This window comes from Manihot esculenta, chromosome 15 (genome assembly GCF_001659605.2).
Source record: "Manihot esculenta cultivar AM560-2 chromosome 15, M.esculenta_v8, whole genome shotgun sequence".
Taxonomy (NCBI): Eukaryota; Viridiplantae; Streptophyta; class Magnoliopsida; order Malpighiales; family Euphorbiaceae; genus Manihot; species Manihot esculenta.
Window position 1 is genome coordinate 7,863,153 of NC_035175.2, and position 15,261 is coordinate 7,878,413.

The 15,261-nt window shown below is 33.0% G+C and overlaps 2 protein-coding genes across 6 annotated transcripts; both read left to right on the plus strand.

Annotated features, from left to right (window-relative positions):
- The first annotated feature begins 412 nt into the window (after positions 1–412).
- Positions 413–9,207, plus strand: LOC110601302 (C2 domain-containing protein At1g53590). Of its 5 annotated transcripts, none has more exons than XM_021738386.2 (14): positions 413–563; positions 1,131–1,370; positions 2,601–3,213; positions 3,294–3,368; positions 3,531–3,674; positions 4,213–4,308; positions 4,405–4,536; positions 5,376–5,528; positions 5,668–5,709; positions 6,155–6,203; positions 7,099–7,191; positions 7,273–7,456; positions 7,635–7,758; positions 7,889–9,207. In XM_021738386.2, the coding sequence occupies exons 3-14, from the start codon at positions 3,088–3,090 to the stop codon at positions 9,050–9,052; spliced, it is 2,382 nt and encodes a 793-aa protein (XP_021594078.1). In that variant the 5' UTR covers positions 413–563; positions 1,131–1,370; positions 2,601–3,087; the 3' UTR covers positions 9,053–9,207. The 5 variants fall into 5 exon arrangements, with proteins under 5 accessions (XP_021594078.1, XP_043807039.1, XP_043807040.1 ...); XM_043951104.1 differs by having other exon boundaries at positions 415–735; XM_043951105.1 differs by having other exon boundaries at positions 415–735; positions 2,611–3,213.
- Positions 9,208–10,141: 934 nt separating this feature from the next.
- Positions 10,142–13,314, plus strand: LOC110601626 (pentatricopeptide repeat-containing protein At1g53600, mitochondrial). Its single transcript, XM_021738831.2, has one exon. The coding sequence runs from the start codon at positions 10,443–10,445 to the stop codon at positions 12,603–12,605; it is 2,163 nt and encodes a 720-aa protein (XP_021594523.1). The 5' UTR covers positions 10,142–10,442; the 3' UTR covers positions 12,606–13,314.
- Positions 13,315–15,261: the final 1,947 nt, after the last annotated feature.

Here is a 15,261-nt window from a genome sequence, read left to right on the forward strand (position 1 = left end):
ATTAGACTTATACTCCAAAGAAAAACAAACAATGTTTATTCAGCTCTATCAATTATTGATTGTCCTAGTCAAATAATTATAAACAAGGAAATACAATATATTTTTCATATATTAAAAAAATAATATATTTTGTATTTATAAATCTTTGTATTTTTAAATAAAGATTTATACATGTTATTTTTAAATCAAAAAATAATATTATATTAAATTAAAATTTATTGACCTCTTAAAAAAATATGGAGATTTAATCGATAAAAATTAATTTTATTTGATCAATCAGTAAAAATTACAGGCTTTTTCATAAATTTAAAGGAAAAAAAGTGGATGGCTGGTAAGCTTTTTTTTGAAAGAAGAAAATGGCAAAATAGACAATTCACACAGGAAAACTCACTATAAATAATAGTGAAGTAGGGTTTCAGATGTCAATGCCTTTGAGAGAACAGAGCGGAGCGGGCGGCGTAGCCTCCATTGCCGTCTCTGTTCCGTTGCAGGCAAATAGAAACGTAGTTTTAATTCCTTTCACTATGTGCAAGCAGATGTTGTGGCTCGCAGTTCGAAGAAAGGTGTTAATACACTCTTCAATCCTCATATTTCATTAATTCCTTTATGCTTAGAATGTCATTGTTTTTCTGAAATGGAGATGAAGGCCGATCCAAATGGGTTCTTGTTTGAAATTCCTAGTTACGAGAGCTCAATTTCACCCGGCCAACAGTTGATCTTTGGGGTAGCCTCAAGGTTTTACATGTTCTCTATCATGTTTTAATTCAGGGAACTACCCTAAATTTCATTTTCCTTCAGGGAATTATTGAGTGATATACAAGTGTTTTTTTTTTGAGAAAAAAAAAATCTGTCTTCTATTCAGTAGATGATCCGTTTTTCAGTAAACTACAGCATTAAAAATATCTATGACCAATGGCATCATCGCTGAATTCATTTTCGGTTTTTGGATTACATGTACTGCAACTTGAACTCACAATCGTTGAAGCAAATCTGATTTGGTTTAGGAAAACATGTATCATGAAATTGGGTGTATGTCTAGTAAACGAGGGGCCTGAAGATCATTGAACGAAATTAGAAATTGTTAAAAATTAAAAGTTTGTACGACATCTAAATTTGAGCTTCATGTTCAGGCCAAGAGTTACAATTGAGGGAGGAGCATGGAAGTTTTTTCAAAGTAAAATTGTTGCCAGAGCCATATTAGATTCCATAGCGCGAAGATGTGCGCATCCAAAAGGGAAGAACGAAACTCCTTGATGAAATCTCTGGTTCCTTTGCCCTAGTTGGGTTTCTTCATGTAGAATGATCGCTGGCGAAGGAACCTGCACTCCAACAGGTTATGTCATACACCGAAGTCTTTGTTTCTTCACTAGGTATGAATAAAATCAGAAAAAAAAAAACAAGCGAATAAAAACTAATTTATGAATAAATAAAAACAAATAATATTATTAAACATAAATAATTTTTACAATTTTTTGAACAAATTATATTATAATTAATTATTAATTTTTAAAAATTCAATTATCTTTTTCATTATAATTATAATAAATTAAAAATATTTAATTTTATTATTTAATATTTAAAGTGTGGACTGTTTGTATTTTATCCTTATTTTTAATATGCATCGCATATCGTCATGTATAACATAATATTATCATGCTGTATTCTTTTTGTCCCATTAATAACCACTATTTTTCTTTTATTTATTTCAAATGTATAACATTTTCTAAGTAGTAATTTATGCAAAAAATATGAGTTATTTAATATCTAACGAAATAATATAAGTATAGTACATTAAAATAAGATAAAAAAATTATTTTTTTACTATATATATACATTTTAAATTAAATATTTATATTAATATTTTGAAAAACCAATTACACAATTCTAAATACAAACATTGAATATGATAATTGTTAACTTTAATTTCATACGAGTTAAAAAAAATTTATAACTTTATCAATATAAGAAGAATTGGGAATTAATTTTAACTAGCCCATTAAATTTAATAATTCATTATCATAATACTGAATAATCATTATTTTAGAGTTGATTCAATAAAATTTCAGAGATATTAACTTACCCCCTTTTTATTTGTTTCTATATATTAATTTTTTAAACGAGTATAGGCTTTGAAAATATAAATGGAAAAAAAAGGGAGAAAATCCCTCGAAAAGCTGTCGGCATGTGGATTGCTTTCAACGTCACCGTGTGAAAACGGCAAGTCGGCGAGGGCATTCATCCTACGTGAAAATGGTTGTTTTTTTGTTTAAAAAACAAACGGAAGAAAAAGAGAAATTGGGTGTCCTTTGTTTAATTTTATTTAAAACATAAAAAAATCTAAATAACTTTAAAATAACAATCATTATATTAATTTACATTGACAATCACATGTGTACATTTTAAAAAAGTATAGCAAGATAAGTATTTTATGAAGAAACATACCATTTTGCATAATATTTAAAATAAAATTTTTAAAAGAAAAGCCGTAAGCTTCAAAATGATTTTTTTTTAAAAGAAAAAACTTCACAAATGAATTATTTACAATTTATATTTCTAAGAAACTAAAAAAAAATTATTTATTTATTTATACAGTTGAGTAGTTGATTGCAGGGCCCAACGAAACAGCCTTAACTTTCGCGTACAAGATGTTCACAACGTGTGTTAGGCGCGTGGCGCCCAACTGTCAGTCACAGTCTCGCTCTCATTGATCTCATCAATTCATCCACATCGATTGCTTCTACTAGGAGCCTTTGAACGCTTGGCTTCATGGCTTCTTTCCTTTTCTTTAATTAATAATTAATTAATAATAATACACATACGCAAATATATATAATAATGATAACTCATCTCCGATGACCGATCTGTTTTTGTTCCTATCCCTTTTTTCCTTTACCCCATTCCTTATTTGCATTTCAAGGCACTGTTTCTTCGCCGGATAAATCACAAGCTTACTCCAGTTCTCGAGTTCAATTGGAAGTCAATCTAATTCCTTTTGCTTCATTCGGTGATGGGATTTTCTGGGATTTGTATTTGAAGTGATATTCTCTAAGTGAAGTAATAGAAAGAGTTGAAGTCAAAGACACAGAGATGGATATAATGGAGATATCGATAATGCATCATGTGGGCATTGTACTGTTTTTGCTTTGGTTGCTTTCTTTCTTCAATCAATGCCACCCAATTGCCTACTTCATTTCTTTGATCTATCTTTTCGCGGTATCATTTCTTTCTTCTTTCTCTTGTATTATCTTTTCAATCTCTTCTTCTTTCTGCTGATGGGTTTCTTTCTTTGAAAGGTTCATGAGAGGTATGTTGTGAGATTGAGGAGGAAATTGCAGTTCCATGAAAGAAAGCAAGCTAATCAGAAGAGAGTAAATTCTTTCTTTCTTTTCTTAATTTGAGTTCGGTTCTTCATATTCTTGAATCTTTTCTAACTTTATCAAGATTTCAAAAGGGGAGCAATATGCTTTTATGCTTTTTCTTCTTTTTCTAAGAAAAGAAGCTGGGCTAAAACTCTTTATTGATTTTATTAGGTGCTCTCTGATTCTGAAACTGTTCGGTGGTTGAATCATGCTATGGAAAAGATATGGCCCATTTGCATGGAGCAGATTGCATCGCAGAAGATTCTACTCCCCATTATACCTTGGTTCTTGAACAAGTATAAGCCATGGACCGCTGTATGAATTCTTCTTTCTTGTACTTTATATATACTTTTTTCTTTTTTTTTCTTTTTTTTTTGTTTTAGGTTGTGCTGTTAATTTTGGTTGGTCTAAGCCCCTAGGCTGTGCTTTTTTTTTTTTTCCCCTTAAAAAAATGAACCAAGTATGATGATACGGCATGGTTGACTCACTCATTTAGCCAAAAAAATTTTCCCATGTTGTTTACAATAAGGGTGTGGATTTTATGCTTCATTACTTCAAATCGTTGACAAAAATCAACCAAGATTTTTGAGAATTCCCATCTCATGTCCAGATATATGTCTCTAATCAATTTTCATTTCCAAGATTCGTGTATTTAAATCCAATCCATGACTAAAGGGCCATTCAAATTTTCCTTCTTGAAATATTGTTCTGAGATTTCCAAATTATTTTAAATAGTCATTTGATTTTGTTGGTGTTGGTCATCTGCACCTGCCTTGAAAATTTTGAGTTTTTCCCTGAAAATTTCCTGATTCAAATTGTGGGTTGTTTATGTTTGCATATGTTAAATGGGCAGAAAAAGGCTGTGGTTCAACACATGTATTTAGGAAGAAACCCACCACTGCTCACGGAAATGAGGGTTCTTCGCGAATGCTCCAGCGATGACCACTTGGTATATATCATCAAGCATGCTGATCAGTCTTTTATTATAAATTTTGTGCTGCAATTTATTGTCTTATTTAGTAGAGTTTAAATATGATAAATGCAGGCATTGGAATTGGGAATGAACTTTTGCACCGCAGATGACATGAGTGCAATACTTGCTGTCAAGTTAAGGAAAAGGCTGGGATTTGGAATGTGGGCAAAGTTGCATATGACAGGCATGCATGTCGAAGGGAAGGTATAGAGCTTCGATTCATTGAATTCCATGAGTGATATAATATTTTATTGACTCTTGTTTTTAATTTTTATGGACTGAAAGTGTATTATGTAATTGTATGTTGTATCTGCATGACTTTTAGTCATTGGCAAATGATGATAATCTTTGTTTCATCTTTCATGATCATAAATATCAAAAGGGTAAGAAACTGAGAATCCTTCTAAGCCATGACACAGTTTACATGCATTTATCCATAATTGTTGCACTTTTGCTGGAATTTTAGCACATTCTTTGGTTTTATATAGCTTTACCTCACATGAGGTGGATCCATCCATATTTTGCATTATTTATTTATTTGCTAGTTTCAGGATGCCTTAACATAATCTTTAATATTGTTAGTTTTTCTAATTATATCAACATGATTTAAAGGAAATTTATTCCTTATGTTTTTCACTTTTCCCTTTTCTCTTTATTTTTTAAATTGCATTGAGGGTATTATTAAGGAAGCTATTCCATGTTAACATAGCTTTATTCTTGGCAAATTGCATTTGCAAATAGGGAACTGGATGGCATTAATTCATTATTTGATGATAAGCATTTCCAATTCTGGTTCTTGTGTCTCTCACATGAAACCTGGAATGTTCTTCATTCTTTCTTATATGGAATATGAAATTCTTTTAGTGGGTGATGAACTTACTATCCAAGTATGTGACATCATTTAGATCCTTCTTCTCTCTGCTCTCTCTCCCTCTGTCTCCCTATCTCTCTCTCTCTCAAGCATCACTTCAATTGCCATTTCCATCAAGTTATTACAATCTGACTAGTATTATTTCACTTCAACTGATTCCCATCTGTTTTAGGTCTTGATTGGAGTGAAGTTCCTTCGCCATTGGCCTTTCCTTGGCCGTTTGAGGGTATGCTTTGCTGAGCCACCTTATTTCCAAATGACTGTCAAACCTATCTTCACTCATGGGCTTGATGTTACTGAACTTCCAGGGATTGCTGGATGGCTAGTAAGTCATATTCAAACAATTTTTCTTAAAATTTTCCCCATTTCTTTGTTCATTTCCTGACTCTCACACTTAAATGATCTTGACATACGCATTCTCACCATCTCACTATCTTTATCCAAAATCTCACGATCTTGATTAGGACAAGCTTCTGTCAGTTGCATTTGAGCAGACACTTGTTCAGGTATTTCTTTTTCTTTCTTTCTTTCTTTCTTTCTTTCTTTCTTTTTTTTTTGTAAGGACTGAGAAGGGAAAGAGAGACCTAAAATGACATGCAAAGTAGTATAGAAAGATTTACAGTATCAATGAGGAATTGATCTTAAACACAACTGAATGGTGAAAATGAATCCATATAGGGTTCTTGTAGGCCTAGTCAAATTGACTTGTCATCCTTCTATTCTTTAAAATTTGGACTATAAAAAAAAAAATATGTTTGGCCAAAATGAGGGCATTGTTATAAACTAATATTGTGTTTTTTTTTTTTCACTAAAAATATCTCATTTAGGCCAAATATCAACATTTTTTTCTTTTTTGGTCCTGTGGGAATTCTTCAGTTAGTGACAGTTTTTCACTTATTTGGGAGAACTAACAATAGTGTTTTAACTGTGTAATGTTTTTCCTGCTTGCAGCCCAACATGCTAGTTGTGGATGTGGAGAAATTTGCTTCTGCAGAGCCAGGTGATTTACCAATAGGCAAAGTTGTATAGGACTTCCTCAGGATTATTTTCCCAAGTGAATGTCTTTACTCTTGAGCAACCATTGTTGGCTGTGATTATTACAGTGCCCTTAATAAGGAAGTTGACCCCTTGTTTATCAATGTCACCTAGGAGATTCGTGGTGCATTCTGAACATAATTTCCTTTTAAGTGGAATTCTCATCTACTTCTCTCTCTCTTTTCATTATCTTAATCTTGCTTTCAGAACTTGGGTTTCATCCACTAAAAATGCCTTGAAATTATTTTCACATCCACTATTTTTAGCATTTTAATCGGGATGTGCTTTTTTGGCTTTATTTTGATGGTTATCAATATCCACTTTTCTGGTGAACATATTTACAGAAGTCGATTTCAGCCAAAAATGGTGCTCTGAAACTATTTCAAATTTCTCTTTTCAGCGGACACATCACACATGATCACATTGCTATGAAATTTTTATGGCCTTAATTTGTCATGACATGGTTTGACGGGCTTAGGTGACTTTAGGTTGGCATGTTAGAGCACTAGAACTTTTGTGGAAGAAAATATTATTGCGTAATGGCAATTGGTGAATTAGGATGTATATTTCTCCAGGAACTGACAATAAAGAACCTAAGCATTGTTAAATGAGGTTGCTTCTCTGTTATAGCTCTATCTTTAAAGGAGAATTTTCATTTATTTTAGAGGTGGATATGACTTTCCTTGTAGAGTTTTAATCTGAAAATTTTCTGTTTTAGAAAAACAAGTGGTGATATTGACATTAGCACTTCTGTTACCTTCTTTAAGCTATTAGAGAAATTATTGTAGAATCTGGTGCTTAACTGTATTTTTACTAGTAAGTGAAATTTGTAACCTTGTTTACAATTGTTTGCTTGTCAGAAAGTTGGTTCTCCGTGGATGAGAAGGAACCCATTGCTTATGCCAAAGTTGAAGTTGTGGAAGCTTCTGACATGAAACCATCTGACTTAAATGGTTAATTTTAGCTACTGATGGTTCAACTTTCACCATGTAATGTTCCACGTGTATGAGATAAATGATTTGTTTCTTTTTCAGGATTGGCTGATCCATATGTTAAAGGACAACTTGGCCCTTACAAATTCAGGACAAAGATACAAAGGAAAACTCTGGCTCCAAAATGGCATGAAGAATTCAAGATCCCCATTTGCACATGGGATTTGCCTAATGTGCTAGCTATTGAAGTTCGTGACAAGGACCGTTTTGTTGACGATTCTCTTGGGTTTGTCTATTCTCCCCATGATAAGGCTATGGTTAAATGATTATATTTTCATTACTGTCAAGTAAAAGGACAATATTGTTATTTATTTGTCTTATTAATTTCCATGGTGATTATACTTTCTGTTTATTTCATATTGCATGATATAATTTCAATGTATTGTATCTGATGTTTTCTACAGGGATTGTACTATTAACATCAGTGATCTTAGAGATGGTGAGAGACATGATATGTGGTTGCCACTCCAGAAAATTAAAATGGGGAGACTGCATCTTGCCATAACTGTGCTTGAAGAAAATATAAAGGTAATCTTAATAAAATTCTATTTGAAAGCAAATGGAATCTTTGGGTTTCAAATGTTTGGAAAGAAAAAAAAAAGCAGTGCACTTTTCTCATGGGATTATCCAATGAGAATCTTGAATGTAATTTGTTCAGGGGGGTGCTAATTTTTTTGATGGAGAACCATTGAGGAAGGAAGAAATGGGAGATTCCTTTACCAGTGAGACTGCAAATAGTGCTTCTTTTTCATCCAGAACAACAGACAAGTCTCCTGATAATTTTGAGCCTATCAACATTGAAGGGCAAGAAGGAACTGGGATATGGGTCCACCAACCTGGAAGTGAAGTGTCGCAAACTTGGGAGCCTAGAAAAGGGAAGAGTAAGCGCCTCGATAATCAAGTTGATGGAGTTCCTGGTGATTCATTTGGTGGAACTCATTCCGGGCCCCTTAACAATGAGAGTAGCAGTAGTGACGAGAACACAGAGGGTAAACGTACAATGAACAAAGTCCGACATGGTTTACATAAGCTCAGCTCAGTATTTCGCAGAGGTCCTAAAAATGAGGAAAATTCAGGCAGAAACGAGGAGACTGTTCAATCTCCTTATGCTAACATTAAAGCAGTTAATCATAAGGAGATTGGCGTGAAGTTCATAGTGGAAGACACCCTTCCTGCATCTGCAGTAGTTAAGAATCCAAAAGAAGTTAATTTGAGTCCTGAGGGAAGTGGGTCAGAGAGTCCAGGGAAGGGAAATGTCAAAGGCATGGCGAAGAGTATTTTGAAACGCGCAGAGAAGTCTGCTCGCAACATAAAGCATGTACTTTCCCGGAAAGGGTCACGAAAATCTCCAAGTGGTTTATCTGATGTAACAGAACAAGAAATATCTCCAGAGTCTGATTCTTCTGATGATGAATCTCTTACATCCCCTCAAGTTCAAAGAATCCCAGTTGTTTCTAGTTCCACATCCTCTAGTTATGGCAATGACCTTGATGATAAAATCAAGGAGAGAGTTGTCCAGGCTGGTTCAAGCGAGTCTGCAGAGGACCAAATGAAGAATGTAGATGTCGAAGGCCTGGAGAGAATAGACGAGAATGAGGTAGCCAGCAGCAGCTCAAATGGCGGTAATGGACTGGAGGAGTTGTCAGAACCTCAGCAAACCGGAAAGAAATTGGATGGTAATGGACTGCAGGAGTTGTCAAGCCGTCAGCTGCCTGGAAAGAAGTTGGATGATAATAGGCCAGAGGAGTTCTCAAACACTGAGGTACCTGAAGATAAATCTGAAGGAGAAATGAGGTCAGGTGCTGAAAATGTTTCATTGTAAGTCACTATAGATGAGAAAGTATGATACAAGTTTTTTGATAATCTTAGTACAGCACAGCTGAACATGGTATACTTGTGTGTGATAGTAAATAGTAACATTTTTCTGTAAATTTCCTTTGTTTTTTTAGTGGAAAAGTTGAAGTTGGTGCATGGAAATCCTCTCTAATATGATGTGTGCGAATTATCTTATAATCTCATAGTATTTAATGAAATATAATTAAAAATAAAATTAATAGTATTTATAAAAATATGCCAGAAAATTATTATTTGGTATCAATATTTTGTTATTTGTTTTGATTTTTAGTATTAAATTAATTAATAAAAAAGGGAGGTACCAAGAATAAAAAATTACTAGTGTTTAAATTTATTTAATATATGAAATCGTTTTAAACCCGATGAGAACTCAAATCCATTTGAGTTTATAAATTTAATTTAATAACTTATAAACAAATATATAATTTAGAAATTGAACCAAAATAAAGAAAGTTAACCACATGATGAAACTAAATTCAGCCTAACCAAACTAGGAATACATTTCTCATGCTATTTGAGTATTCATCGAATGCACCGCTATTAACGGGACCATAATTATCTAAAAAGATGAAACAACTAAAATTGAAAACGAAACCATTTTAATTTTCTCACGATCAAGAGAATTTGTAATAGAGTTTTTGGTAGATTAGAGAAAAAGAGCATAAGAAAGAGATAAAGAGAGCTCTACCTCTCATTCTCCTATAGTTTAGAATGCAAAAATCATTGATGTCACATTCTACTACTCAAAAAACACACTAAAATAAAATTTTCATCAAGACGGAGGAGCGACCATGAATCGACATGAGAATAACAAAAACGTTACATGTACGCCATTCCCCTATCCTCCAAACAGGAGAAAGATTGACACTCAAAAAAAAAAAAAAAAAGGAAATGAATATTTTCATAGAATATACAAAATATATTAATTAATTATTTATATAGATAAATTTAACTAACGGACATATAAAATATAACATTCAAATTTATTTTAATTCTTTCATAAAAAACTCAAATCTATTTTAAATTTAATCATATAATATTTATATCTAAATAAAATTCGATCAAGTCAGTAATCCAAAAATTTGACCCACCGAAAATGGAAAACATTCTACCCAGACGAGAGATTCTTTATTGATTTACTTTTTTACCCTCAATTTATTCCCCTCTTCATCCAAAATCTTGCTCGACAGACTTGTCAATTTTAGAAAGTTAACCGAGAAGTATCTATTTCTTTCTTCTCATATTCAAACAGCGGTTGTGGAACTGGAGAATGCGCCGTCGGCCTGAGCGTGGTCTGGTTATAGATTCCGGCGACATAGAGTGGCCAGTGGGCTTCATCAAATACAGAGACCAAAACAATGCTAGCAACAAGAATGAACTCTCGTTTCTGCCAACATCTCTATCGCCATAAGTCATCATTCTTAGCTATTTATTATTCCAATTTTTCACCTCATGTCCCATTGAAACGCATCCAGAAAAGTAAAAAGGGCGATAAATTTCTTGTTTATTGCAATTCCCTCATCATGAAACACGGTATGGACGGCAATATTGAAGCATCCGAGTCAATATTCAACCGCATGCCGCACAAGAACATAATATCTCACACTTCCATGCTAACTGTGTATGCCAACAATGGCCAAATTGCGAAAGCACGGAAACTGTTTGATGAAATTCCCGAGCGAAGCACAGCTTCATATAATGCTATGATTACCGCATATATAAGGAACAGCTGTATGGTAGATGAGGCATTTAGTTTGTTTTCTCGGATAAACGAGAGGAATGCGGTTTCTTATGGGGCCATGATAACTGGATTTCTTCTGGCGGGAATGTTTGATAAGGCAGAGAAGTTGTACGGCGAGATGCCGGTTAAGTGGCGGGATCCGGTTTGCTCCAATGCAATGATTAATGGGCTCTTGAAGGCCGGGAAATTGGTAGAGGCGATTCGAGTGTTTGAGGGAATGATGGATAAAGATGTTGTTTCTTGGAGCTCTATGGTTGACGGATATTGCAAGAAGGGAAGGATTGTTGAGGCTAGAGGGTTGTTTGATAGTATGCCGATGAGAAATGTGGTTGCTTGGACAGCTATGATTGATGGGTATATGAACGCGGGGTCTTTTGAAGAAGGGTGGAGCTTGTTTTTGAGTATGAGAAGTGAAGGAGTTGGTGCAGTTAATTCTACTACCTTGACTGTAATGTTTGAAGCTTGTGGCCATTTTGGAAGATACAGAGAAGGGATACAAGTGCATGGTTTGGTTTTGCGCATGGGATTTGTGTTCGACATCTTTTTGGGAAATTCTATCATCACAATGTATTGTAGGTTTGGCTACATGGCTGAAGCAAACAGAATATTTCAGATGATGAACAAAAAAGACGTGGTTTCTTGGAATTCATTAATTGCTGGTTATATTCAACATGATGAAGTTGAGGAAGCTTTTAGATTATTTGAGGAGATGCCAGGAAAAGATGTGGTTTCTTGGACGACTGTGATTGCAGGATTTTCTGCTGTAGGAAGGGTTGAGAAAGCCATCCAATTGTTTAAAATGATGCCTGAGAAAGATGATGTAGCTTGGACAGCATTGATTTCTGGTTTTGTGAATAATGGGGACTATGAGGAGGCTTTTCATTGGTTTTTTGAGATGCTTAAAGGAGCAGTCAAGCCAAACTCACTGACTATAAGTAGCCTGCTTAGCGCTTCAGCTGGTTTGGCAACACTAAACCAAGGGTCGCAGATCCATGCCCATGTATTGAAGACGGATATGCAATTTGATTTGTCTATTCAGAATTCACTGGTTTCAATGTACTCAAAATGTGGAAGTGTCGCTGAAGCTTACCAGGTCTTTACAAGTATCGGTGCACCCAATCTTATTTCTTTCAACTCGATGATAACTGGGCTTAGCCAAAATGGGTATGGCAAAGAAGCTCTTCATTTATTTAGCAAAATGCAGGAAGAAGGTTGGGAACCTAATGAAATAACGTTTCTTGGTATTCTATCAGCCTGTACTCATGTAGGATTAGTAGAAGAAGGATGGAAGTATTTTAATTTGATGAAATACGTCTATAAATTTGAACCATGGCTAGATCACTATGCATGCATGGTTGATCTCCTTGGCCGAGCTGGATTGCTGGATGAAGCAATTAATTTAATCCACTCAATGCCTTTTGAGCCCCATGCTGGGGTTTGGGGAGCTCTTCTAGGTGCTAGCAGGATTCACTTTCGTGTTGACCTGGCAAAGCTTGCTGCCCAACACCTTATGAAATTGGAACCTAATAGTGCAACCCCTTATGTTGTATTATCTGATCTGTATAATAATGTTGGAAAAAAGAAGGACGGAGACCGAGTAAGAATGGCAAAAGAATCCAAAGGAATCAAGAAGAGTCCAGGTTGCAGCTGGATTATAATGAAGGGCAATGTTCATTTATTTCTTGCTGGAGATCAATCCCACATAGATATGGAAGAGATAAAACTTACACTACGTTCAATTAGAAGGGAAATGAGTGGTTCGGATTTCCATGACAACTGACATAAAAATCAATTCCTGTGATTCAGCTTATATTGTTTGTGCTTTCCTTCTTATAGTAGTTAGACAATGAAAGGTCAGGGCATGCAACAAGACTTGTAAGCTGGGATGAGAAGGCTGAATCCTAAGTGAGACTATAAACATGTCGAACTTCAGCTGGGTAAAGAGCGAGGGGAGATTAGAAAAGATTGAAATATAGAATAACATAAAAAACCAATATGGGAGTTCACCCCTATGACTTCTGTTAAATTGAGTGTGGATGTGGATGATACTTGGTGCTCTTTCAACAAAGTCTTGAGAAATGTTTGGTGCAGTAATTAGAAACAGGAAAAAGAAGATTTTACTGATCGACAATTTGGGAGTATGGGTCGGAAGAAACTTAGTTTGCTATGCTTTGGTCTCTGATCCTACAGATTTTTGCTTTAGTATTTCTGCTTCCACTTAGCTAATGGCTATAAATATGATAAGCCATGTATCTGATTGAGAGAATTCCTTGTAAATATGGAGGAATGTAGTTCTCTGTCCTTGATAGAGATCTTCTAACAAAAAATCTTGAAGATGCTAGGAGTTCCATTCTCTGGATTTTTCTCAGGTGCGTGGTGCTATTGTTTGTTTCCCTTGGAATTTTTTGTTCTGCATTAGATGTTCTAAAGACGAGCCATTTAAAGCTAAGTTCTTTGCTTTATTTATAAAAATGATGATTTTCCACATATTTTGGTTGGCTTTTATTCAGTTATTAACGAAAATTTATAATTTACACGTTAGTAGTAAGAAATAGAAATACTTCCACAAACCTGTGTTTCAGTAGGATTTGCTTTTGTTACAGAATTACTCTGGATGTTTATTCTCAATGCCATGGCCGACAGTACTAATTTCTTGGATCAGAAAGGTTTGGGCTTTTTCTTTCCTTAGTTCTTTTTTTTTTTCTAAAGAAAAAAGCCCATATATAATCATCTAGTTTTGGCATTCCTAGCTAGGAAGAAAAGCAATTGCTTGATTCATATAAAGTTTTACTTAATAAAATTATAAAAAGAGGAGCTAAAGTTGGCTTCACACAAATCTTGCATTGATATATTAGGTGAGATGAACATGCACGTTGTCTTTTAATTCTTAATTTGTAAGGAAAAAAGTTGATTGATTTGTATTTTGTACTTTGCTTTTCATAAAGATGTTTTGACCACTAACTTCATTTACTTTAATTATTTTCCTTTCTTTGCTTTGCTTGACAGTATCCATTAGGCCTTTTTGTTTTTCCACTTTCCCATTTTTTTTTCTTTTATTTATTTATTATGCATTATTGTAGTACAACTAATGCCATGCACATACTTAAATGGATTTTAGTCTCCACGAGATTGCTGCAACTTAGAACCATCTGTAATTGCTTGCACACATTTAGAATAATCAATTCTTCCACTTTATGTATAATATTTATTTTCAGATTGAGCTGTTCATTGTCAATTTTTCTACTTTTACATTTTCAATTGTTATTTAACTATTGATAATCACCATTATCTTTAACTATTAGTCCAATAATTTTAATTAAAGAAATTTGATGTTAGTCTCTAAGTTTTGTTATTAATGACAATTTAGTCTGTATTTAAAAAAATTTACAAGATGATGTGTTTCAAAATATTATCATCCGAAAGCTTTCCAAATGAGTATTTTTAATCCTTACTATCACTGAAATAAACGGCATCCTTTAAAAAAGAAAAATAAAGTGTAATGTAATTACTTTGAAAATTTAATTTAATTTTGGAATAAAGTATTTCCTTTTTAATTTTAAAAATTTTATTTAAAAAAAAAATAAAAATCATATATGATTTGTGAGAATCTAACTAAATCTTTTCAATTGATAGAAATTATAAAAATAAAAAAATAAAGTATAATCTAATTCCGAAACTTTTAAATGTGCTTTGAATGATACAACAGCCTAAAAATGTTATTATCTTGAAATTATAATTAAAAAGTTAAATAAGTTTATATAAAAATAAATAAACTGACATAATTTACATCTTTAAAATACTAATAAGTGAATTTTATTTGATTAGCTTAATGACAATTTAAAATAGATTTATATTGAAATAAAATTTAATATTTTTAATTCAATAAATTTAACTTTTTAACTAATTTAAATTATTAATAACGGTAACACTTTCTATGCTTATTTGGTAAAAATTTAACATAAAATTATTAATATGAAAACAAATTTACATATACTAACAGGTTACCTATTAAATTTTATTGGTTCCTCGTTAGTCATTAATTATGTGAAACGTTAAAATAATTGAAGAGTATTAAAATTACATATTGACTTCATGAAAAAGCATCAGTTTATGTAAATATTTGAGATGTAAATTTTGAATCGCATATGCTTATTTATTAATAAATTTAGAGTTTAAAATTAAAATTATCATGCACTCACATGTTTATTTTAATGATAAGTGTATTTGAATAAATCGAAAAGATTTTAAAATTCTATTTCTCTAATTCTCGATCCTTATTTTAAAAAAAAATAATAAAAAAATTACCATATTGAATCACTAAATTATTGAATTAAAAATATCTTATTATCTCAAAATCTCTGTTCCTAATAATATAACGGCTAAAATGAAAAATTGAAAATACAGGGGTCAAACTATATTTTAAATCAATTTTAGAG

Bases quoted from the DNA above. Each gene is read 5' to 3' on its own strand.
- LOC110601302 (XM_021738386.2), top strand. From the start codon at position 3,088: ATGGATATAATGGAGATATCGATAATGCATCATGTGGGCATTGTACTG. The intron at 3,675-4,212 runs GTATGAATTCTT...TTAAATGGGCAG, and splicing joins AGTATAAGCCATGGACCGCT to AAAAAGGCTGTGGTTCAACA. The intron at 7,759-7,888 runs GTAATCTTAATA...TAATTTGTTCAG, and splicing joins TGCTTGAAGAAAATATAAAG to GGGGGTGCTAATTTTTTTGA.
- LOC110601626 (XM_021738831.2), top strand. From the start codon at position 10,443: ATGCTAGCAACAAGAATGAACTCTCGTTTCTGCCAACATCTCTATCGC.